The following is a 25149-nucleotide window of genomic DNA, read 5'->3' as shown; positions in this document are numbered from 1 at the left end:
CCGCCGCCCCCCGGGCCCGCCCCGCCGCACCACCCCCCACCCTACCTCCCCCCCCCCGGGCCCCGCTCTCCCCTCACCCACACGGAGGTTACAAAATCAATACGTGAAACCGCGGAATTAGTTGTAAAAACGGACAGGGAAGGGGGTCGCATGCACTAAGGACTAACACCGAGGGAGCGCCGGGACGGCCCCAGGGAAACCGAAACCATTAAGCAGCTTATCGGAGCCTCGAAGGGGGGAAAAAAACCACCCGCCGGAACCCCCACACACCGGACACACGGCCTTAAAACAGCATTTACAGACACTTCCTGCGTGGAAACGTTACGAGTGAGCTGTCTTTAATTAAAGATACCCGCCTCACTCAGCTAACGAGCGGCGGCCAGGCTCAGGCCCTGCCAGCGCCCAGCTCGGTGGGCTGCCAGCGCTTTACTCACACAATTCTCACAAAATACTCCTCCTCGGCGTCTCGACTGTGGCTGGCATGGCAAGGTGGCCTTCCTCCCCTAGCGTAAAATAAACCTAGTTACAAATAAGCTTAGTTACAATATGCAAATTCCTCCCACGCCTGTCAGGACACAGCTGGGGCCCGGGAGAAGCGGTACACACCGACCGACACAGGCGACTCCTTTCCTCACCCTGCCCCTGGATTTTGCTCCGTCCAGAATCACCTCTGCCACTCAGCCAAGTTCTGCCTGACTGGCCTTTTAAAAACATACACCAAAGCTTTTTTTTTTTTTTTTTTTTTTTTTTTTGGCAAGTCAGAAAACTCCAGGGAGGAAGCTCTGACTCCGGAGTGCACAGGAAATAGGCAGAGTAGCTGCTGTTGTACTCCTCTAGAAAAAAAAAATCAGTCCAGATTTTCCACCTTTGGGTTTACACCCAGTATCTGATCAGTAAAGGTTTAAAATCAGGCTTGAGCCATCTTAGAAATGTGCTCCAGCTGATCTGGGCATCCTCACAAAGATGAACAGCTTTTGAAATGGGCAGATCGGGGCCAAATTTTGTCCTTGACTCAGCTGGAATAGTGAGGCAACTCTCAAATGCTGGAGACATAAAAACAAGATGGCTAAGCACTAAAAGGAAAAAAAAAAAACCCACTTCTGAATTTCTTTTAACATACATAAACAGAAGGAAAAATTAATGAAGTGAGAACCAGCACGACTGGCGTGCTCACAAAGGGTCAGGTAGATCTTTTGGAAAGGGCTGAAGTGTTACCGACGTCATGGCAGCGCAGGTCTCCGACCGCAGCGCTGCCCCTGACTGCCGCGTTCGCTGAGTTAGGACAAACACAGCGTGTCAACCACTGGCCTGAATTGAAAACGATCCATCCGGATTTATTTATTCCTACTAAAACAAAATCCTGTTAAACGGTACGTAACTCTGCGTCTCTACAAACTCACAGCTATCTGCCAAACAATAAAAATTCCAAACTACAAAAGATGAGTTGTATTCAGTAAATATAAATGGGAAATTTAGGCTTTTGTGTAGAATGTTTATCAGACTATTTACAGTGCAACACAGATCGTTTGAGTTCAGATCTCGCCAGCTTCTCTCTCTTCTGATCTCTTGGAACGAGATTTGCCATTTGTGCTCTCGTGCCGCCTCTCAGAAGAGCTCTTCTCTTTTCTCTCTCTGTCTCGTGACTTTTCTCTTGAAGATCCATCTCTAGAAGATCTGAAGTACAAAGTAAACCGTCGCTATAAGCTTCACAACTCGAAGAATTTTCAAATACGCATAAAACAACATCTGTCCCTAACAGGGCTGTGAGATAGGCACATTTCTGTAAGGAACTTGTGTTAGGTACTGCGATGCCAGCAGCGTCATCCCCCAAGATGGTGACTCTGCTCCCTCTACAAGCTTTATGTAAGACAACGCTGAGTGCAGGGCGCAGCCTTTGTTACTCTCTCCTTAGAGTGATCCTTTCAAGCTGTTCCCACAGGGGCTCTCTGAGGTTTTCCCTGGGCCCCTCATTAGTTTACTGGCCCATACTAAAGTGCCCGCAATTTCCTCCTCGTCTATCACTTAGCTTTGTGTCTTCCAGAAGAGGATTTTTTTTTCATTATGCTCAGCTGCCTTAAAAACCAACTGTATTCTTTGGATTCAAATGCTCGCTCAGCCCTAGGCTTTTTCTACTTTGCATCCCAACAAGCGTTGTCCTCAGCAGCACCCCGAGTTCAAAGCCAGGATGATACAGATTTATATTCACAGCCCACAAACACGGGCAAAATCCTTTCACAGCCTGCCCACACAAGAGCTACAGATTTTCAGCAGGGCTGCAACTGTATCCACCCACGCAGAATTAAGCGGAGGGCTTCCTGTTAGGAAAAGGCTGATCCAGAATGAGCTCTGGCAGCCCGTACCCCTTCAGAACCGGGCAGAGGCTTTCACCGACTCAGCACGTTTTAGTCTAGGACTCGGTGCGCAGGTTTTTCCTTTACAGTCACAAGAAGAGGAGCTGGGAGGTACCTTAGAGGTTCCAGCTTTCAGTCATGCTGATTGTAAGGTCTGGAAATACCGCACAATTGATGTATTAAAACCTTACAGCCCTCTGTATCACATGAGCCATTTCATTTTCACTAAACTCTGTCATTTAACCAGAAGACAACACGAGTGAGTCTGATGAGATTAACTCTTCCTGTTCCCACAATGCCTGCTGCCCGTAGTCCTCCTACCCCGAGAGCTCCAGATCCTGCGACAGGCTCTCCGTTTCCTTCTAGAAGCAAAACCTCAGACAAGCAGAATCTGAATGTAGGTTTCATTAATTCTCAAGGTGAAAACAGAAGCTACACTCTTTCAGGGAACAGGGTTTTTCCTGTTTGTTCTCTTTTGTTTTATTTTCTTAAACTGATCCTGGTCTCTCCCCAGTTCTCAGTAATTTTGTGAAAGTACGTCAGCTAGCCAATCCCCCTATGATCTCGATGGGCTGATTTGCATGTGTTCAAGGTTTTCGAAGTAATCCCTTACCTGCTCTTTAGTAATAGTTATTACAGGGTCTTCCTCACTTCCTAATTGTCCAAACTTCTTTTCTTTATTTTTCATGTTCAAGACAGATTTAAAAAAGGACTTTAGTATCTCAGCCATTGGAGAATCAACAGTATTTACACCCCCCCCTCAATTATTAACAGACTTATTTTTTCAGACCATTATTTCCCTCCCCTTCATCAGGTATCTTTAAAATCTGTTCTTACCCCTTAGCTAAAGTGACACAAAGACATACAACAGTAGGTTTGTTTCTAGAATTGTACTCGGAGTAGTGCTGCCTTATCAGCTGAGACAGTGCTAAAGCACTCCCCTATTAATTAGGAGCATTAACAAAAAAAAGAGCCAGATCTAACTTCAACAAGCACCTTGTGACAGACTTGCTCCTGGGCTTAGAAGGGCTGCAAGGAAACAATGACTCCTTTCAGTTTTTCAAATACTCCTACATACGCTTGCCTCATCCTTCCTCCACCACAGTGGGTGTTTTGCTGAGTTTCAGAAGAGACTTAAAGCCTTCTTCAGAGTATAGCGCTTCTCCTCAGCGACAGGAGAATGGTGATCTACTCCTCCTTCTGGCTGCCTTTTCCCCTCCCTCTAGCGCAGATTCCTAAAGAAATATGTGTGCCTCAACCAGCCGCCTCCTTACCCTAACAGGTGGCTTCCCCCAGGTCCCAAATCATACATTTCCTTCCCCATGCCAGCACCAAGAGAAAGAAACTGGGAAGCAGAAGGCAACCACAGAATAACGTCAAAACTGCCTCTCAGTTATTTGGCTTTCACGGGCCTGGGGAGGCTCAGTTAGCTCAAGCAGGCCTTTGTGCTGCTGCGCATACAAGAAACCCAGCAAATTCTCAAGGCTCAGCACTGCACATCAGGGAACCAGTTCTATCTCCTAGACTCTCCTCTCAAGTTGGGATCTCACTGTACAGTTACCGCCCTACTGCTCTCGTGTGATTCATCTACAAACGGCTACTGGGAAATCCCACTTTGGCCCAGGAGCTGGTACCAGACGCTGCAGCTGCTAACTTGAGACACCTGTCATACTCCTGCTCGCTCTAAGGGACTGGGGCTCACTGCGATGCCAAGGACTCCCCTTTCCAGAAGCACTCGTGTCAGGAATACATACTTGTGTTTTGAACTCCTGTCTCTGGACCCCCGTCGGTGACCTCTGCTGTGGCTGCGGGAACGGCTCCGGTGGCGCCTGTGTCGGTCTCGGGACCGGGAGCGAGACTTCCGTCGTTCACGGGAAGCTGATCTCGAGCGTCTTCGCCTCCTATCCCGAGACCGTGATCTGAAGAGAACACAGATTGCCTCAGACTCCGGAGACGGGCCGGTCCATCGGTTCTGCACACCTGAGCCCATCTCCCAGACATTTCTGAGCCGCAAATATCCAGAGCATCGGCACTCACCCCCCCAGCCACATCCCTACCAACACAGGAGGCAGATCACCAACAAGGCGGACATCTCCCTCATCTCCTGGGCCTCATGTCACAGGTAAATGAGTTGCTGGGAAGCTTACATAAAACGCTCTCACCGTTAACGTAAGCACGTGCCGATGCCTAGAGCAGACCTTACCAACCATACCTCACTCAGAGCGAGGGCCATACAAGAGAACTAAGTGGAATGTGATATTACCATAACCCATATGGCAGTCACCCAAAAGAAAGCCTCCCTTGTGAAAGTACCGTGCTTCAGAAGCAGATTTGTTTCAATCTGCTCTAAAAACAAAACAAAGGATGCCAATGTATACGGAAAACAGTAGAGAGGAAGATCTCCAGGTAGGTGAGCACTGAGAGAACGCTGTCAGACCGCTAAGGCAAGCTCTTCACAGAGAGGTGGGGGCTTTAATCTTTAATCTCTGTATTTTTATGTCTGACGTATTATATACATAACAGGTATTTCAGACATTAAAACTATGTAAATATGTTAGATATTATTGAAAAAAAAGACATCAAGTACATTCTTAGACTCATACTCAGGAGCGCACGGCACCCTCTGTCCTGACCGGGCTAGCCAGCATCTGCTTCCTAGCCCAAGGGGGACGTTAAGTTGCGCAGCACCCCTGACGTGCCCCAGTGGTCTTTCGCACCCCTTTCAGGGAACAAAACAAAGAGACTAGGGCACTGTGTGAACTCCATTTGTCAGACCCTGGAAAAACCTCAGCAGCTACACAGAAACACAAACAGGTATTTAGGGGAACCGTGGGAGAACTGCACACTCACCTTCGACGATCTCTATTTCTTGATCCAGACCTAGAAAGAAGAGTTAAGCAAGAGAAGGTATAATATAGTCAGTGGGTTTTCAATAGAACAACCCATTCACCCTGGGAGCTCTTCACAGGAACACAACAATACCCCAAGTAGTATCTCAGTTAAAAAAAAACTAGTCATAAAACCATTAAAACATTCAATTATCTTCAAATTAGTGGGCGGGGGAAATGGAAATTTGTCAAAAATTGAGAAACTTTGTAGAAACACTAGTTTCTACATGCAGAGCTTCTTGTCAGAACAGAAAAGGTCTACAAACCAATTCAGGCTCTGTTAATAAAACACCACAAGGAACCTTTCTAACTTTAAGTTTGCTGGGCATATTTCACATATGCGCTTCACCCTCTGCAGTCTGGTATCAACTTGATCAGCTTTCAAGAAAAAGTGCCACTCTCCGGTCAGAAAGACACTTGACAGTTGTCTGACTTCGGTTCCTTTGAGGCAGTTGCACATTTAAAAAGTTTTAATAAAGAGAAAATCCAGGATTTTCTCACTCCTTTATTTAACAAACATTAGATAGAAATTTGCATCAATGATTTTTTTTTTCTTGTTTGGGAAAGATGAGCTAGAAAAAAGAGAGGGGACACAGACACAAGGGAGAACTATTACTGAAACTAACCAAGATATGCAGAAAATCCTTCATCCCAGACTTAGAAAGCAACGTGAGAACAATCACCCAATTCTCACTACTCTTTCTCACATTTCTGTGGTTTCAGAGCTCACGTACGGCACTCTAACCCTCACGCTGTAAGCAGTAGCTATTGCCAGTCTGCAAATAACAATGTCACAATTCTTTAAATTTCTGAAGCGCCATTACTCAGCGCCACTTAAAATACCCTCCACATGAAAGATACACCCTCCCTTTTCCTCTACAGCCATGTTTCAGAGGCAACCTACACCAAAACTTCGCACACTGTCTGAACAGTCTCTTTTTGCTTTAATTGAGAAGCAGCCCGTCTCCTTGTTTAGTGACTCAGAGAGTCACTCTTGTAACTGCTCCATCTCCCCACTGCACACAAACTCACAAGGGGTGTTGCAGTTACACAGGCACAGAGCTGTTCTGGCACTGTACCAGGAGACACACCTGCAAGCTACGCACAAAATTTTTAAAAAAAAGCAATAGAGAAGCATCTATTTTAATAACATCATTGAAACCATACCTGGATAAGACATTCCTTCACAATGAAATGGGTTTGTTCAATCACAGTAGAAATAAAATAAAATAAACCCCCCAAAATTTAGAAAGGAATTCAGGCAGAAGGGCTGGAAACAAGGTGGAGCTGAACTTGGAGTCAGGCAAACGAAACCACGCACTGAGGCAACTCACAAGACGACAAGATGAAGGAAAAGCTGATAAACCAGGAGAGCAAGGCAATAACCACACACCTCCTTTTTCATGTAACAGAACCTGACAGAGCAGCAGGACCTCCTGTAGATGCCTGGCAGGCAGCCGAATTTTTTTTTGGTGGTTGTAATTACTCCAAGTTCTTTATGTTCTTTTCCTCTCGATCACTTTATTCTGAATCACCAGTGCACATATCCACACAAAGCCATTCCACATCCCCTGAAAAACCTGGCTGCCCCTCCACGCATACAATCTGAGCAGGAGTTTGCGCAATGAATTCCCGATAATCACTCCCTAGCGCTAGACTTCAGAATCCAGGAAGCATCCAACAAAACAGTGCTTTCCTTACTATCAGTATACGACAGGAGACAGTGCAAGACTGATGTCCAAAGAAGTGAGAGGCTGACCGTATTTATTATTTTTTTCCCCCCTCTTTTTTGTCCCTGTATCACAGAGGCTGCATGCTGAGTTTCGTAACTTGTATTTTGTCCAACTTATGACAAAGGAAATCCACTTGGTAACTCCACCTACACTGGTTTGCTGGTGTACTATGGAAGCAAATACTGAGGTCTGCACTTCCAAGCATGCCACCACGGAATTTCAATCTTGAGAGATCACTGCGTAGCCAGCAGTCACCAGCAACACCAAACAACACAGGACTTGTGTTTATTTACGACGAGGGGTGACAACCCAGTTCACTCATTCCTATGTGGAAATCACAGTTTAGATGACAAATTATTTAATAAAGTCTGTGAGAGCTAGAGTTTCACAAGTGAATCTACAGGTTTCCATAGCACGTCACAGTGCCTGTAAGTCACCAAAGACTTCTCAAATTCAAGCAGTACCCTTTCTCTTACTGAATAACACCGTGAAGATGCTGCATATGAAGATATGACAAGAAGAGTTACAAAGGAAACATGTTTTCCTTAAAGTATCGAGCTCTGGTTAAGGGAGGCAGCCTGAAAGGCAGTAGAAGTCACCAACTTGATGTTGCACAGCTCCCAGAGGAGAAGGTGCTGAGAAATCGAGAAATCTGGGCTCTAGTCCCAGTTCTGACACTGAGTGTCCACTGGGAAAACTATTTTCCTTCTTTGGGTCAAGTTCTCATTTTGGAGAAGCAAATAATTTGACCTCCTCTGTATGGCACTCCTGGCTCCTTCATAACAAGCTTTTCTTTGGTACCCAAACAGAGGAGCTGTATGGTACAGGTGCCTCCACACAGAGCGAGAGCGAAGGCTGGCCACAGTCTCTTAAGTAGTGGCACAGATGGAACCGGCAAGAACTCAGACTTTAGGCCAACTCAATGCACTTCTTAAACCTTCATATTTAAAGCATTAAACAAACATTCAAAAGTGGTCTTCAAACCCCCTCATCAGATGCACCCACATATGGGCTACCTGTGAACACAAGAGGCTCCTTAACTCTCAAGAACTGAGGGTTTGTTGGGTGGTGGTTTTGGTTTGGTTTTTTTTAAACCACAAAAACAAAACCACGGACATGCCACAGGAGGAAGAAAACCAACATTTTGGGGAGATACAGACCAAGAGATCCAGAGGACTCTTCCTGAAGGCAACTCTGTTGAGCAATTTTCACACAGAAATGACCTCTACGAAGAAGAGGCACTACAGAGACGGATGTCCTGGTTAGAAGTGGTCCTACTGCGGGTCAGAAAGAGCCTGCCATGAAGCAGCTGCATGGGAAGACACTTCTTGTTTCATTTCCATCTTTCTGACCATAGCAACAACATACATCAGTCCCTTTCGATTAACTCCTGCACTCATCAGCCAGTTCCAGATTCTGCAGCTCCCAAATATAACTGCATTACTGACAATCTTGCCTGGATGCCAGAAAGTTGTGAGGCTCTACGTGAAGTGCTGCAGTTCAGGAGAAAGCTACAGCATGAAGTGGCATTTTGTATGGCACCAGGTAATCCACAGGGAGAGAGAAACCACATAAAACACTCCAATTGGAGGACGTGTAACGATTTGGGGCTTACATTTTCACGACACACCAAAATCCCCAAGCTGCAGACCACAGAAAACCAAGCTGCTTCGATTCTGGTATTTATTTGCTAGCATTTCCAGCAATGGATACCCAGAAGCTAGCACCATCTTGGAGCGTACTGCAGCTCGTATCTCATATGCCTCAGACATGGATACGCTGAAACACACTCTTCAGTAGACACTGAAGGTCAAAAAGAGCTTACCACAAGCAGCAAGGTTGGGGTTTTTTTTGACCCAAGAAGTACATGAGTAGAAATACATGAGGTAAGTGGGGAGATGCTGTGACAATGAGAACAGCATTCCCACTCAGCCACTTCCTCTGCCTGACCATTGCAAATAACCAACCTCTCCACAGCAGGCTGTTTAACTGAGCTGTTTACACACACAACGCCAGCTCAGGTAAAGAAGAAAGAGTTTTTCCAGTTCAGCTGGCAAGAGGCAGAAGAGCCTGTCGTCCTGAGAATACCAACATCACAGCCACTCCCAGTGCTCCAGGACTATACACGTATGAGCAGAAGGTGACACATATGGCCACAGCCGCTCCTCGGGATCCCTCGGATCCCCTAGGAAGCGTTTTCCAAAGCCGTGCTAAAGGCACCTCACTGTTACTGTAGAAAAGTTTCTGACCAGGACAGGCAGTCTGCCATTTGGTGCAGGGATACCAGCTCCATTCTGTTGCCATCTCCTAGCCTAGAAGGGAGGATGGTCATCCAGGGAATTTTTGCAGGACTAGTGCCATTTGAGCAGACCTAGCACTCGCTCATCTTAAACTTTCCCACTCAGATGCACTGGATGAGGGCATTTTATCCAGATTTAGATTCCCAAAGACAGGGACTAGACCAATATAAGCCTGAAGACTACAGGGAGCTCACATCTTTCAGATACACAATGGAGGTTAAAACAACACGCATACAATCACTCTAAGGTGGAGTTTTTGTGCGTTTGTTTTCATCTTTGATTGAATGCCACAGTGCTCACACAGCATCCGGAGCGTGTCCAACAGCGGCTCCAGCAGCAGATGCTGCTTTCCTGCAATGCTGAGATACAAGAAACCAGACTATTTCAAAACCAATTTCACAAACCAGTTACCAGCTTCCACTTACCGTCTGCCCATTCTCTCCTCTCGTTCTCTCTCCTCTCTTCGTCTCAAACGATCCTGGTTTCTCTTCTCTTGCTTTTCTGCCACTGTTTTCTAGGAAGAAAAAAAAAATATCACATTGCATTTCAGCCATACAGTAACAGGTCAGAGAGGTCTGTAGGGAGACTGCAGATTTCAGCAGTAAGACAAAGAACCATCTCACTGCATTTCGCATGTCCATATCTCTATCAAAGTTCTCACTTTCCTCACAACTTCACTAAGGTACATGAGTACAAGAAATGACACACCCTACTCTGCTTTGAGTGCTTGTGCTCTAAGAGACAAGCCCGTAAGCTTTGAGGTAAAGACTGTCTCACCGTGAGTTTACACGACACACAACAAAACAGTGCTCTGGCCTCGTGCCTGTGATCAATCGAGGGACTGACCTCAATACAGTTAGCGAATAAGGCACATTAATCACAACTCTTACTCAAGCAGTCTAAAGGTCTCCGTTCGCAAGCAAGGCCAGTACTGCAACTCCATTACAAAACCTTCCAGAAAATTTCTAATCACTTCAGCTACTGAAGATCTCCTTCACTGACAGCACTATGTGAAACTTCAGTTCAAGCACTTTGTTAAGAGGTCTGAAAGTGCTATTCAATAATCAAAAAACCCACAGTGATGAATTTCAGCCAAACCAATGAGAAAGAGCAATGGTACAGATGCATGTATTTAAGGAAGAAATGACAGCAGTGGTCTGGTTTGACTAATTCTGAGGGTACTTACTTAGTTACCCAGAAATTACAGACCACATGAGGCTACAAAATCTCCATTTGAAGTTTCAGGGATTCTGCAATCAGAAATTTCTAGGCTTCTACAAGCACTCTGCAAAGAATCCCGTATGAATTTAATAAAAGCGTTGAACATCTTCAGAACTACAAGGAGAAGGTTTAAAACAGACAGGATTACCCTCAGCTGATCCAGTTTCTCACGAATCTGAATGAAACCCAAGTGTAATTTGCCTCCAAAGTGGTCAGCAAGACGCCGGTCGTTGTCATGGAGACCCAGATATGCTGAACAGACTTCACACACACGCAGCTTCTGCTGCTGGAAACTGGATGCAGGCATTGAATTTCGGTATTCTTCCTAAAGGGAGGCAAAAACCCCACACAAATGTCAGGGAACCCTTACATAGTCACAATCCTCCAGAGAAACCCCTGTAAAGAATTGCCCTGCTGCTTTCGAGGATCAAAAAAGCACCCTCAGTATAAAGGAGGTGCCATACAAAATGCTTTGCGAGTGCAGCTAACCCAACAGTCTATCCCTGCAAGTGACTAGTGACCAAATATTTCAGATCACGAATCCCCCCACACCTCAGTCAGCTCTCTTCACTAGATAAAAGTTTCTATTAAGCTTTTCTTCATCTATCACGCTACACTGCCAACTGCTTGCTGGTATTGCTGAAACTAAAAAAGAAGGTGCTGGCAACATCGGAAAAGAGGTAGGAACCGCCCAGCTGTTTGTCAAGCGCTCAGCCAGCCCAGTCCGCTGCGACAATTCCATAGGAGAACCAAGGCCATACCTCTGCCTCTTTCTTTTTTGCTCGGACTTTCTCCACTTCCATCAGGATCTTCTGAGACTCATCAACATTTCCTTCAGCTCCCAGCTGTTCAGCTTTAGCTAGGAGTTTTCCAATGTCTTCATTCAGCTCATGTACTTTCTCTGCCTAAAGAGAATAGTTAGTTTTTAGTAACACAAAAAACTTGCTAAAGCTTGCAGGACAACTTTTCCTTTTTCTCTAAAAAAATATTGTTTAACAAAAGCAGTTGTTGGAAGATGACCATAAATCCTCAAGAGTCAAAGGAGTCCCAACAAAAAGGGACTGGTGGGCCAAGTACAGGCAACGCAGTCACAGACACATAGCAAAGAGAGAAACTGGACATGGAGAGGACATCATCAGTTCTGCCACAAACAGCGGCACATTTCTGGCTTACAGGACAGGATAGAGTCCGCAAAATCAGCTTCAGAAATGTTTTGTATTGTCCTGATGAAGGAAGTTCCCAAAGAGGAATCTTCATGAGCATTTGTTAAGTGGAAAGACAACAATCATGGGATGGATTTACTATTCTAAGCTATTATATTAACACTGAATAGTGGGGGGGTGGGAGGGGGAACAATGCTTTATTGCCATGCTAAATTTTTGAATTCATGTCTTACGCTACTATGGCCCTCTGAACAAGTAAGTTTGTCACAAGAATGGCCAGAACAGCATTTGAGGAGAGGATGGCTGGAATCCATAAAGCCTTTGAGGAGCCTAAGTTCCCAGTATCGATAGTGTCAGAGACAAAAGAGCACCAGTGCTCCTGCACGGACTTTCAGAACAACCATTTAATGAGAGGACGGTACCTTTGCAGACACTTCAGCACTGATCTCTTCCTGTGTCTCAGCCAGGCGCTTCTTGGCCAGTTCTGTTCTCCTGTCACACTCTGCGATGAAGGATTCCAGGTGATCCATTGCCTGCATGTTCAGACAAAGAATTGTGAATAAAGATGCTCTCCGTGCCAGATCTAGCTTTGACAGCCAACAGCTAGCTGGTGCAATCCCTGTATAACACACAACCAACCTCAAGAACAGATGCCTTGAGAAAAAACATATGACACTTTGCAGAAAAAGTAAAATTTGATCCCTGCCCTCAAGTCTGTCATCTGCCTGGAATCTGACACAGTTCCTTTATTCTAACACGTAACAGGACGCTCACATGAAAACTGCTTTGCACTGGAACTTCCAACGCATGAGCAACAGGTAAAAAGACAAAAAGCACTGGAATAACATGAAATGGGAAGACAGAATTGTTCTTCCACTCGATTCGTTCCATTATAGAAAGTTAAATCTGGCAAAAGCAAAACCACAGAGCAGGTGGCTTTTCATGTCAAATCTTCTGGAACAGTCACCGGGTTACGATGACCTGGTACAGAGCAGCAGGTGTGGGACGCAAGGAATGCCAGAGGAGCCTCCCAGCTTGCTGGACTAACGGGGTTGCAAGGACCAGAATTACTTTTACAAATTCAAGTCAGCAATCAAGCTGGCATTCAGGAAGGGGCTGCACATTCTTGTCAGATAACACATCAAATAACATGGCTAGCTGAAATGCCCACTGAGTTCTACTGTTCAGCCAAATAGCTTCAAAGAGGCAATGCCCACAAAAGTAACAAAAATTTATCCGTACTCACATCCAGCTCAAAAAACAGGTCTCTCTCTTTACTCGCAATCTCATAATCTGCTCGCAGTGCCAAGTCATGGATCTTTGTACATTCTCCCAGGTCCATTCGCTGTTGAAAAGAAAAAGGAAAATCAATGTAAGAACCTGCCATTATGGCAACAAGCAGCAGATAGTTCTCATGCCAACTGTATCATATCAAAATACAGCCTCTTTAGGAAGAAGAGCTTCCTCTTAACCTGTCAGTAACAGAACTAGCCAGAAGAACAACATGCTTGCTGGAACCTCTCTTTTAGGTGTTCCTGGAACAACATTAAAACACCCCAAATGCTTTAAGTCCAGTCCTACTCCTGCTCTAGGGCACAGCACAGCCTTACAAATTGCTGGGAGGAGCTGGGAAGGTGCAGCACCTCCTTCAACAGGCACTAACTCCAAACGCCTCCTATTACAGAGCTACAGCACAGCAAAACACACAGCTTTGTACCCTGTTCAAAGCTCACCTGGAAAAGCACATCCATGTCAGAACAAGCCCTAGCAACATACTGAAAGACACCAAATCATAGAACAGACTGAATGCTTCCCATCAAGAACAAATGGATTTAAGGGAATAAGGGGTACGGCCAACAGAAAAGCACAAACCCACACCCAGCAACAGCAGACTCGTAATTCTACAGCTAGCCCCTTCCCACATTCAGCTGTGGCCTGGAATTTTAAAACCTGCCCAGCAAAACTAATTCCCACGCAAAAGCCCATCTAATGAGAGACTTCTTGAGAGCATCTCCCTTCCCAGAAAGCTCTGACTTGCATGCTGCCCTTCACTCCCACTGCAGTTGGTGCTATTTAAATTTATTTTTCCCCAACCTAATAGTTAACAGCCACATGATGCTCTCAAAACATGGAAATTGCATTTCAACCTTATCCATATGTAACAGAGAACATTTCTCTTATTCTTAAAATAGAAAAAGAATATGACATTTTGAAAGCCAAAATAATAAAAGGCCTCAGTGTGAGCTACACCATGAACGGCAGGGTACATGTCATCACAAGAAGGAACACCCCAGCCAGCCATCCTCTTCTCTCCCAGTCACCACCGGTCCCAAGGAGCCGAAACCTGAGCACAGCACAACAGGTGTCGACTCACTGAACTGCACAAAAAGCTAAACGCAGCTAAATCGGGATCAACACAGAATCCCTGCCGGGAGTGCCAGGGACACCTATGTGAAGCAACGCACACATATAGCAGCAATGGAAGTGTTTAGAATAAAGCAAAGCAACTAAAACAAGCTCAACCAGGTAATGCTCTGGGTTTCAGCAGTTACCCATGTTATTAGCTTTTCTTTTTTAAACAAAGAAAACAATTCCGGATGACTTGCCACTATTCAGTCTTCCTCATTTTGCTTAGATTTACCAGAAACAGGCCACAGCCAGCAGGCTACAGAAACAGACATTGTATCCAGGAATAGTCCTGCTCAGCTCTCTAATGGTAGAAATGTAATGCCTACAAAAAAAAGCATTCGGTACTTTCAGAGCTTAATCACGTTAAGTCTTCAAGCAAGCCTCTTCAAAGAATGCTAGTGAGCTACTGTTATTTTACCACAGAAATAGCTTTCCACTTAAATCTTTTATTCTTACAGTTATTCTACTGAGATCCCTTTCCAATATAGGGAGAAAACAGTGATATTAGATGTGATTGTCACAGATCATAAGTATTCTTATCTGAACTCTTCTTGCAAGCTGAGCCACTAGCTCCACTTCAAAGAAGGGGCTCCGACTCACAACAGTGCACTCTGTATTCCTCTCCCCGTTTGTCAAAAGGCAACAAATCCCTCCAACCTCTTCCTCTGGGGGAGAATGTTCAGGTCTCACCAGCATACAAACCTCAGGTCTTCCTCCACATCCTTGGAGATGGAGATTTTCACAGGTATTGCCCACTTGAGGCAAGACCGCTAGCCCTTCTGTCTCAAAGAATCCTCTCGTCTCAGGGAGGCCTGTCATCAAACACTCACCCTTTCCAGCAGTGATCGTGACCTGCTCCAGTCAACACCCATGGCTGGTTTGTAATACAGGTATTTGAGACAGGTAACCAGCAGAGCCTGAGTAAAGATTTAGCTCCCCCCGCAAAGATTTCACACATTTAGATGCCACTGATAATTAGTCTTGCTCACATTTGCTGAGCAATCCACATTCTGAGGTATTGCTTATGATTTCCACGAAACTGCTAACCCACCAGAAAGCCTATTTCCATGAGGACGGCTGTTTAATAGTAATCAGAGCTGCAGAGTTTCATCTGAGTGAAAAAGGAAAGCACAGACCCCCATGAAACAATTCTGCAACATGCAGATTTCAGCTCACTCACATCTCCCAGTGGGGGACACAATTCCCTGAACGTAGTTTCCAAGCTATGTTCTACCTGGGCAGCTTTCAGACTCATCTGTCCACTTATCAGTGGAACTAAAATTCAGGAGGATTACCAGCTGACGCCATCTCAACGTGCTGCAGTACTTCCACTGACAGAAATATGCTTACCGTTAGCTGCAGAGCCAACTCAGTGCAGGTCACTAACGATCTGGTGACAATTTCCCTGACAACAGCACATGGGCATATTAAACTAACTTGTGTTCTCCCAGAATATTCCTGCTTTCCCATGGAGACCAAAAAGAGAACCACTGTAGCTCATTTAGTGACAAATTTCTGGGGCCAAAGGCTCTTATTGCCAGGAACATTGGCCCACCTACACAAAGCAAACATCAACATGCCTTCTGCAGCTATATTCTTCTGCAGAAATATTCCAGAGCTTTACTTACAGTCTGGACTCCTTCTCTTACTCTGCACCTGAAGGTCAGGGAATGGGACTCCATCACCATTTCACTTAGCACAGCTACCCCAGGGGTCCAGCTTCCTGCTCCTCTCCAATCTGCCTCCCACTAAGGAATACCTGCACACGTGAAGGACGCAGCAGTGACAGTGCCTTCGGGGGAGGAAGCAACATAACCAGCACCAGAAGGCTTGGAGCATCTGTTCCAAGTTTCCAAAAAGATCCAAGGTCTTGATTTCTGCAGTAATACATCCAGAGATGGATGCTGCCCCATCCAGCTGAGGGTGGTTCACTCACACAGCTCTTCTGTTAATGGAGCACCATAAGATGCCAGTGAACCTGACCAAGATCATGAGGAAAGCCTGCACATTCCAGTTAAGTTTCATTCTGTGCTGGTAGCACTGACAGCTGAAATGCAGTTCCCGTTCCAGACATCACATGTTCTTTCAACACAGATCTGTGGCACCAATGCTTTTTCTTGCCCCCAAGAACCTGCTGATAGCAGCGTAGAGAACTCCACAGCCACTTACAGGTCACCACAAGATCATTTGAGTGATCCACGAGGCCACTTGTGCAGAAGCAGTCTTCCTTTCTGCTCCCGTGCGAGATTTCTGAGCACAAGTTCCACAGCAAGAGGGAAAGACAACTCACTGCAGACACGTAACGTCAGAAGCACGAGAAACAGATTTCTCAATGTGCTTCTCTGTCCCAGGAGACTCGCAACCCACCCGAACACCCTAGACTTCCTCCGTGCTTTGGCACTATTTCCAGCAGTCACGCGCATCACTTAATTCAATCCCTTCAATTCATTGTTTACCTTCTTCCTGGAAACATGCCAGAAGAGGTAGGAGGCAGCCTGCATCTTCAAACCACCATTTGGGCCCAAAAAAGCCTGTTGTAGAGTCTCATGTCAAAAAACATACCCTAACCACAGTGACCTGCACAAAGGATGGAAGTGGGTGGAAGGTGACTGCAGCAGCTTTAAAATTCTGAAATGGAGGTGGTATGGAGGATGATGGAGCAATTGCTAAGCTTCAAATTAATAAAAAAATAGATACATAGAAATTGGTATTCAACTTCCAATCTTATTCTGCAATAGCAGCCACTGAGAAGCTAAAGTTCGAGTGCTGAGAGCCGAGGCAGCTTTTGCTAAAGCTCTTTCTACTAGTGCTGTCACAGCGACACAGAGGAAGGAGCGCCAGCCCTCCCCTTTGTTGGTAACTCACTGTGTCAAAACCAGCTCTTGAAATAACAGCGGGAAGGGCTATAAATAACAACAGAATCTTTAAACTATCTGGTAAAGTGGATGGACAATGTGAACTGCCACAGTATTTACTGTCAAACAGTGAGGGTAAAGACGGATTTCAAACATCCATATTCATGTCCATCCTGCAGTTCTCTAATACAGGAACAATTACAAAAGACACGCACAGTTTTCTTTTGAAAGTCAGACTGCATCTTTCGTCCGGGCGCTGAAATTGAATATTTACTTCGCAAGATCTCGCTGTTAAAAGCCCACGTCACCTTTTGCTCTCAAGAGAGAACATGAGAGCCAAACCTTTGAAAATCAGCCAGCTCTGTCCCCAGAGGGCAGCAGCGAAGGAGCCGACTCAACTGCTTCAAACTAGTCAGGCAGAGCGACACACTGCTCGCACCAACTCTAAAGACAAAGTTGGCCTGAGCTGTAACCTGCCATTAGCACGCCAACCAGTAACAACGAAAAAGCTGCCATTCCGTCAGGAGAACATCACACAGTTGGAGAGAGGAGACTAAAAAGCTCCAAGGATTAAGGATTATTGCAGCTGCTAAGAAAAAACTTGCCAATCTGAAGATGCAATGGTGAACTAGATCACCCAGGACAGCAGGCTAGCTACGATCTTATGACCTCCACAGGACAAGTTTCAGGCCCTACCCACCTCAAACAGATAAAAGATAAATAGTCTTGCAACTTCACGCAGGATTGTGAGAGAAAAAAAACCCAAACATTTCAAGCGAATCCTGAGTGCTCCTGACTTCAGCAGTTCCATACACAGGTCACAGAAACTGAAGTTAGAATTGTGACTGCTCCTTGGGCACAGAAAGTCTGATCTCTCCTACAAGTTACCTACGATGCACAGATGAGGCCTGAAATGTTGTACCAACATCAGCATCAGTGCAATTCCTTATTACAGAGAATATACTTACTGTTCCGGCCAGGATATCATGAGGACAGCAATCCAGAAGGTGGCTCTTGCAAACACGATCGTCTGTAAACTTCACCCTTTGTCTGGTTTCATCTCCTGAAATTCATTTGTGGTTTTAAATAAGGAGACATTAGAATACTGATAAGAGAACAAAGACGTCGGTATGATCATTTCACCTCATTATGCAGATTAAAATACTTGGTGTTCCTGTTCCCCAAAATTACTCGAAAAAAGCTTTGAGGGTAACAGGACATTCTGGAACACTTATAATTGGCAACAAACACTGTTTTAGCATTTATTCATCCAGTACACCATGTTAAACACAGTGTTGGCGAGCCAAGTAACATCCAAGGCCTGTCGTCCATATAAAGAGACAGCACAGCCAGAAGAGAAAAAAAGGAGACAGACAGTCTGGCTCGCAGCCAAAACCATTTTATTTTTCCGCCCCCCCCCCCTGTTTTTTACTGTGAGGAAGGGGTAGGAGATACCAAAACCCACACTACCAGAGGGCCAGGAATCACAAAACAGGGCTGTGCTGGACAGTTTTTATAGGCGCTTGCTATTTGCTCATCTGATAATTAAGTCATCGGTCCATTTGGTTTGAAAACCAAATATGCAGTGTGCTTTCCAAGGCCGGGCAAAGACGAATCTTGTAGGTCTTGGCCTGGAACATGAAGCGTGCTTCCCACCCATGTCCCACCCTCAGAAGACATTTTACACTCAGGAGCCACTTAAACAAGACAATATCAGAAAAGCAAAAAAATAAAAAATAAAAAAGATACAAAGTTAGTCAATACACACTGCGAGCTCCAACATATACTATACCCATCTGCATTCTTCAAGACCTCAGCTGCAGAATTTTATGCCCACTGTTGAAAAGTTTTAAAGGAAAAGTTTTCTTGCCCACACCTGCAGTAAGGAAGTCAGGGGAATGATACATAAAAGTAAAGGCAAAGTGGTAATGGTATGTGACAATTTTAAAGCTCATCTGTGTATATGACACAGGTATGTGTAATACTAAAGTATGAATATAGTTTAGGATTTGCAAGCATCCAGGAATAATGTTGTGTCTACTGAAAATGTTTTTTTTTTTTTCTTTCTAAGCTACACTTAAAATTACTTGTGAAAAAAAGCAAACACTTTTTTTTTTTTGTTATAACAGCTTTAAAAATTGGTTGTGACTCACGGCTCGATGAACATGAGGCTTTTCTGCAACTCCCTTGCAGATTGATGTAGGCAGGCAAAGATACACTGAACCTTTATAAATAAAATAGAGGGGCCACAATTGTTCAGTTTGTATGAAATAAAAATATGGGAAGCAATTCAATAGCAACTCAATACACAAAGAAAGAAAAGCACTTATTCACTTACGAAACAAAGTGCAAAGTACCTGAACAGCCCTGCTAACGTGCCAAAGGGAATTTAAGTACTCAGCAAGTCGCAGAAGGGAGATACAAACCGCAGTGGGAACATATTTTGCACAGGCTGCCACATTTCTTTTCTTGGACAACAACTACAACAGCCGGCTCCTGCAGGCACACCTACCTACATGCCTCTACGTACGGCGTGGCCTGGGCACGGAGCTTTCCCTAAAACCTCTCTGCGGCAGCCGGGGCCCGGAGCGGCGGGCTCCCCCCGGGGCTGGGCCACGCCGGGCGCTTTCTAAGGGCCAGGGGTGAGGCGGGCTCCTCTGCCGGGCAGGCCTGCCCCTACCGGGCTCCCTGCGCCGAGCTCGCTAGGCCGCCCCGAGGCGCGGCGAGGCCCGGGCCCGCTCCGCCGGCCCGCCCAGGCGGCCGCCCGGCATCGCTCGTCGCGCCGTTCGCTCGGCGGGGCCGGGGGTCAGGCCGCGGCGGGGCGGTCTGGGGCTCCGGCTCGGGCCCGCCGCGTCCCCCGGCGCGGGCGGAGGCCGATCGCGCCGCAGGTCCGGAGCGGAGGCAGCGGCCGGGCCGGGCCGGGCCCCGCGCGGCTGAGGCGGCCGCCAGGCCGCGGCGTTTCCTGCAGGCCCCGCCCGCCCCTACTCACCGTCCCGGGCCGTGCCCATGAGCTGGTCCAGCAGGGCCCGCATCTGCGCCTGGGCCGACATGGCGGGTGCGGAGCCGGGGCGCGGCGGACGGACGGGCGGCTCCGGCCTGGGCCTGGGCGGCGGCCTCGGCGGCGGCTCCGGCCTCAGCGGCGGCGGCGCGCGGCAGGCGCAGGACGGAAGCGGCCCCTCCCGCCACCGCGCGGCATGCCGGGACGGGTAGTCCGCCGGCGGGGGCGGGGCGCGGCTGCGGCAGGCGCGGGGCCGGGGGGAGCGGGGCCGGGGGGAGCGGGGCCGGGGGGAGCGGGGCCGGGGGGAGCGGGTCCCGGCAGCCGCTCCGCTTCTGGTACCGAAGGACCCCCGCGTGGTGCTCTGGCTCCCCCGCCTTAGCGGGACGCCTCATCAGCGACGGCCAGCGAGGCCTCAGGGATGGGGACGGGCTGGGGGCACCCACAGCCTGGCTCCTCACTGGGCCGCTGCGGTGGGCCCCAGCACCCATCGGTGGTGCTGCCCCTGGGTGCCCCGGCACCCATCCCTGGGGCTGACCGAGTGTGGGCCCAGCAGCCGGGCCATGCTGAGCCATGTCAAGCCATGCCAGGCTGTGCCAAGCCGTGCCAGGCGATGCCAAGCCATGCTGTGCCAGGCCGTGCCGGGCGGTCAGGCGATGGGTGACGTCAGGGAGCAGACCAAAGGGTGCCCGTGGCTTATCAGCTCCCACCCCCATGTTTGCCCAGTGGTGCCCGGGCAGGACGGCTGCCACTCTGGCCCCGGCATTGCCGGTGTGTTTGGAGAAGGGCAGGGGAGCGCAGCGGTGGTGGTGCCGATGCCCAGCTCTGTCCCCACAGGGTGCTCCAGCGCTGCCGGCCTGGGGAAGGGGCTGGGTGATGGCTGTGCCCAGGCTGGCACTGTCCTCACCAGTGCTGCACTGTGCCAGGGGCTGGGGACCCCACCTCAGCGCCGGCGAAAAGCTCCACGCAGGGTGCAGGGTGCTCAGGACAGGGTGCAGGGGGCCAGGGCAGGGGGCGGGGTGCTCAGAGCAGGGTGCCAGGGCAGGGTGCTCAGGACAGTGTGCTCAGGGCAGGGTGCAGGGTGCTCAGGGTGGGGTGCAGGGTGCCAGGGCAGGGTGCTCAGGACAGTGTGCTCAGGGCAGGGTGCAGGGTGCTCAGGGTGGGGTGCAGGGGGCCAGGGCAGGGTGCTCAGGACAGTGTGCTCAGGGCAGGGTGCAGGGTGCTCAGGGTGGGGTGCAGGGTGCCAGGGCGGGGTGCTCAGGACAATGTGCTCAGGGCAGGGTGCAGGGTGCCAGGGCAGGGTGCTCAGGACAGGGTGGCAGGGAGGGCTCCAAGGGAGCAGACCAGGAGCTGTGGTCACCCCGAGAGCAGGGGAGCAGGACAGCTCTGGAGCAGGGCTCTGGCTGTCCCCAGCCCTGATGGCCGGTGTCCCACCCCAAGCATCCCCAGCACAGACAGTGACGGGGTCTGCCCCCCCTGCCCCATGCCATCCCATGTCCCCTGGCCATCCTGTGTCCCCAGCCACCCTGCATCCCCCAGCCACCTTCAGTCCCCTGGCCATCCTCTGTGCTGCCCTACACGGCCGCGCTGGCACGTCCCAGTGCCAAAACAGAAATGGCACCTCTGGCCACAGCTGCCTTGGGATCCGAGTTGCCCACTATCGTCACCATCCTCGGTCCCTCGCGTGCTGCACAGGCTGGCATGGTCACGGGTCATGGTTGGAGACATGGGGCACTCCAGCGCCCCATCCACGGTGACAACGCTGCTCTTCCAGGTGCTGTCCCCACCGTGGGGCTCGCCCAGCCGCTCCCCACACTGCATGTCCCATCTTCGCATCCCCAGGCAAGAGCCATCATCCCCAGGCACCCAAACCCCCACCCCACCGGGAGCACGGCACCCCAGAGCACCTCTCCTGCCGGCCGTGCCATCGGGGCCGTGCCCTGCCACCTCCAAAGGTTCCAAAACCCATCCTGGGGCTGGTCAGGGAGCCCCGCACCCACCTCGGGGGGGGCGCGAGGCCAGCGATGGGGAATCCAGACCCGCACGGGGCTGCGCAGCACCTGGGGGACCCCACGGCGAGGCTTCGCCCGCTGCAGCTGCGGCGCCTGTTTGCAGAGGCATCGCTCGATACGCAGTATGTTCTTCAGAAGATCCCTACTCCAGGAGTCAAAATAGCATGAAATTTAATTTTACGCCTATTTGACAAAGCTTGATTTTGCCTCCAATCAGTGGGGAGATAAGAGCCCTCGGCACAAGTGCGCGGGCAGTTCGGCAGCTGGGGCTGCCGATTTAATAGGTGAATTTACAGGAACAACACTTGAAAATCCCCTGGCTAGTGAACCATTAAGGTGAGCCCTGCCTTCCGTCCCCGTGTCCCTCCCCGCGCCGCTCTCCCGTTGCTGGGTGCTAAAGCAAACCCCAGCTCTGTTTACCGAGTCTACTATTACAATACAGCTACCAAATATTTGCCAGCCGTCAGCTCGCTGCTCCGCTATAAATACTTCAGGCCCAGGTGGAGGGACGGCGAGGGGGAGCGGCGCGGGAGCCTATGCATGGCCGGGCGGCAGCGCCAAGGTGAGTGCCGAACCGTGGCCCCGGGCGATGCCGTCCTGCACCGGGGCGTTTCTCTGGCCGCGGGTGGCCGCGGGACAGGCTGGCTCCATCGCCGAGGCGGCCCCGCTCCCCTCTCCCCGCAGCCCGGAGGTGCACAGTACCCCGGGAGGCTGAGCCCCCCACCACCCGCCCCAGGGCAGCACGGAGGCGGGACTGGGGGTCCTGCAGTGAGGACGGCACAAAGAGGAACGCGTGGTGACCACAAGGACGGCAGTGATGCTGTCTCAGGCTGAGTGTGGGGCTCGGCACCACGTTTGGCCTGGCAGGAGCAGGACTTGTCCCCCAGGATTTGTCCCTGCCCCAAGACCCTCTCGGGGCCGGGGCGCTGACAGTCCCAGGCACGTGGACCCATAGGGACCCCGGGGCACAGGTAGTACAAAGTACAAAGGGGCCTCATCCAGCTCAGCAAGACCCAGCTGTGGCCAGAGCCCTCCAGGGCGATGCGGGGAGGTGGCCAGGTTCGCCCTGTCACAGGGAAAGCTGTGGGGCCATTGTGTGGGGCAGGGCACAGGGCTCAGCATCCTGGGGGCTCAGCCCAGGGGCGAAGGGGAACATCCCGCTGCCCCACAGCTCTGGGGGACGTCCCCGCTGCCCCGTGGCTCAGGGGGACATCTCCACTGCCCTACATCCCATGGTTTGTTGGGGACTTCCCTGCTGCCCCGTGTCCCACAGATCAGTTGAGGACATCCCTGCTGCCCTAGATGCCGTGACTCGCTGAGGACATTCCCAATGTCCCACATCCCATGGCTCAGCGGGGATGTCCTCGCTGTCCCACATCCCATGGATTCGGGGGGGACATCCCCACTGTCCCACACCCCATGGCTCAGCAGAGATGTCCCCGCTGTCCTGCATCCTGTGTCTTGGTGGGGACATTCCTGTTGCCCCATGTCCCATGGCTTGATGGGGACATCCCTGCTGCCTGATGTCCCAGGGTTCAGTGGGGATGTCCCCACTGCCCCACGTCCCACAACTTGGTAGGGATATCCCTGCTCCCTGATGTCCTTGCTGCCCCATGTCCCATGACTCAGGGGGAACGTCTCCGCTGCCCTGTATCCCATGGCTTGGTGGGGACATCCCCATTCCCCGTGGCCATGGCTTGTGGGGGACAGCCCCGCTGCCCTGCAGCCCCACCCTGGCCACGATGTGGCACGACACAGTCCCGCTGCCACCTCAGGGCCAAGTGCCGCTGCAGGGCGATGGGTCGGGGAGGGTGCCGGGGCACGTGCCGCCCTCACCCCGCTGTCCCTACCTGCAGGGTGAGTCCGAGCTCTGGGGTTCCCCTGCGCGCTGACATGGCTGCGGGCGTCATCCGGCCCCTGGCCGAGCTGCGGCTGCCCTCACCCTTCCCGCACAGCCTGCTGCTGCCCGGGCGCCCTGAGCCTGACTTCCCCGACCTCTCCGAGGAGGAGGAGGAAGAGGAAGAAGACGAGGAGGAGGCGGCAGTGGAGAGCGCAGGGCTGGAGCTGGCTGTCCCCAGCACCGCCGAGACCACCCTGCGGCTCCTCAAGTTTTCGGAGCTCATCAGCTGCGACATCCAGCGGTACTTCGGGCGGCGGGGCCGGGAAGAGGCTGCCAGCAGCCACGGCATGCCCGAGGACTGTGGCTCACCCCGGTGCACCGAGGCCCAGCCCGAGGCCGTGGCACCACGGGGCGGCCCCGGGGCCGCGCACAGGCTGGGGCCACTGGCCGAGCTCTTCGAGTACGGTGTGCACCGGTGCCAGCCGCTCCGGGCAGCTGGCGGCAAGACGCAGCGGCTGGAGAGGAAATATGGCCACATCACCCCCATGCACCGGAGGAAGCTGCCACCCTCCTTCTGGAGGGAGCCGGGCCCCGGCCCCGCCGGCCTCCTCCACGCCGGCACCCCTGACTTCAGCGACCTCCTGGCCAACTGGACGGTGGAGCCGGGACCGGAGCTGCCTGGAGCCGGTCGGGAGCTGCTGCCCGAGCCGGGCCGCCCGGGGCTGGAGGCTGAGCCCTTCACTGGGCTGTGACCCCACCATGGCCCCGGGGGCCCCCAGCCCTGCCACGTGCCACCTGGTTAATGATAAACCCAGCGGCCTCAGTGCCAACGCCGGGGCACCTGGAGCCACCAGGTCAGAGCTGGCAACGGGACGAGTGAATAAATGACTCCCGCCAGGCACCAGCACATGCGGTGTCCTTTGCCACCCAACGCCGCGGCGTCCCTGCTGCCGGTGACAAAGGGTTGCAGCTCAGCGTGGCTCTCGGTGGGCCACTGGCTGCCCCGGCAGCAGGAAGAGGAGGGAAGCGCGGTGCCGGCAGGAGCCAGCAGCCCGTGTTTACTCTGCGGCCCAAGTCGGTGGATCCCATCCCCTTATCTCAGCCGCGCCAGGGCAAAGGGCGATGCGGGGCCTCATAAAGCACCCGGCTGCCAACAACCAGTGGGGACCCGCTGCAGGGACCCACTGCACCCCACGGCTCCCCTGCCCCGTGGCAGTGCCGGGAGAGCAGGGCTGACCCACAGCACGGGGAGGGCAGCCAGCCCTTCCCCATGGCCCCCGCCACCAGACCAGGCTCCCACCAGAGCCCACGGCCCCAGCGCTGTTACCAGGGCCCAGCAGAGGCATTCCCTGCTTTGCGACAGCTCTTTGTTGGCCTTGAAA

General features: G+C 50.7%; 2 protein-coding genes across 6 annotated transcripts; one reads left to right on the top strand and one right to left on the bottom strand.

The window, feature by feature from the left end:
- Positions 1–1308: 1308 nt before the first annotated feature.
- Positions 1309–20104, bottom strand: LUC7L (LUC7 like). Of its 5 annotated transcripts, XM_054842658.1 has the most exons (12): positions 19910–19975; positions 19074–19144; positions 18713–18796; positions 17889–17983; positions 12903–13001; positions 12079–12189; positions 11255–11398; positions 10642–10818; positions 9698–9786; positions 5202–5231; positions 4106–4270; positions 1309–1674 (listed from the first exon to the last, which is right to left on the bottom strand). In XM_054842658.1, the coding sequence occupies exons 3-12, from the start codon at positions 18720–18722 to the stop codon at positions 1533–1535; spliced, it is 1062 nt and encodes a 353-aa protein (XP_054698633.1). In that variant the 5' UTR covers positions 18723–18796; positions 19074–19144; positions 19910–19975; the 3' UTR covers positions 1309–1532. The 5 variants fall into 5 exon arrangements, with proteins under 5 accessions (XP_054698633.1, XP_054698636.1, XP_054698632.1 ...); XM_054842661.1 differs by lacking the exon at positions 18713–18796 and having other exon boundaries at positions 19910–20091; XM_054842657.1 differs by having other exon boundaries at positions 18713–19144; positions 19910–19987.
- Positions 20105–22344: 2240 nt separating this feature from the next.
- On the top strand, positions 22345–24656 carry PERCC1 (proline and glutamate rich with coiled coil 1). Its single transcript, XM_054843265.1, has 2 exons — positions 22345–22489; positions 23784–24656. The coding sequence occupies exons 1-2, from the start codon at positions 22464–22466 to the stop codon at positions 24517–24519; spliced, it is 762 nt and encodes a 253-aa protein (XP_054699240.1). The 5' UTR covers positions 22345–22463; the 3' UTR covers positions 24520–24656.
- Positions 24657–25149: the final 493 nt, after the last annotated feature.

Source organism: Grus americana, chromosome 15, assembly GCF_028858705.1.
Source record: "Grus americana isolate bGruAme1 chromosome 15, bGruAme1.mat, whole genome shotgun sequence".
NCBI lineage: Eukaryota > Metazoa > Chordata > Aves > Gruiformes > Gruidae > Grus > Grus americana.
The sequence above is the reverse complement of the archived record's forward strand: the minus strand, read 5'-3'. Positions and strand labels throughout refer to the sequence as shown.

Coding starts and splice junctions, on each gene's coding strand:
- LUC7L (XM_054842656.1), bottom strand. CDS start 19,970: ATGTCGGCCCAGGCGCAGATGCGGGCCCTGCTGGACCAGCTCATGGGC. Junction 17,984..19,909: donor CATGGGCACGGCCCGGGACG/GTGAGTAGGGGC, acceptor AATGAATTTCAG/GAGATGAAACCAGACAAAGG. Junction 4,271..5,201: donor AGAAATAGAGATCGTCGAAG/GTGAGTGTGCAG, acceptor TGTTCTCTTCAG/ATCACGGTCTCGGGATAGGA.
- PERCC1 (XM_054843265.1), top strand. CDS start 22,464: ATGCATGGCCGGGCGGCAGCGCCAAG. Junction 22,490..23,783: donor GGCCGGGCGGCAGCGCCAAG/GTGAGTGCCGAA, acceptor CCCTACCTGCAG/GGTGAGTCCGAGCTCTGGGG.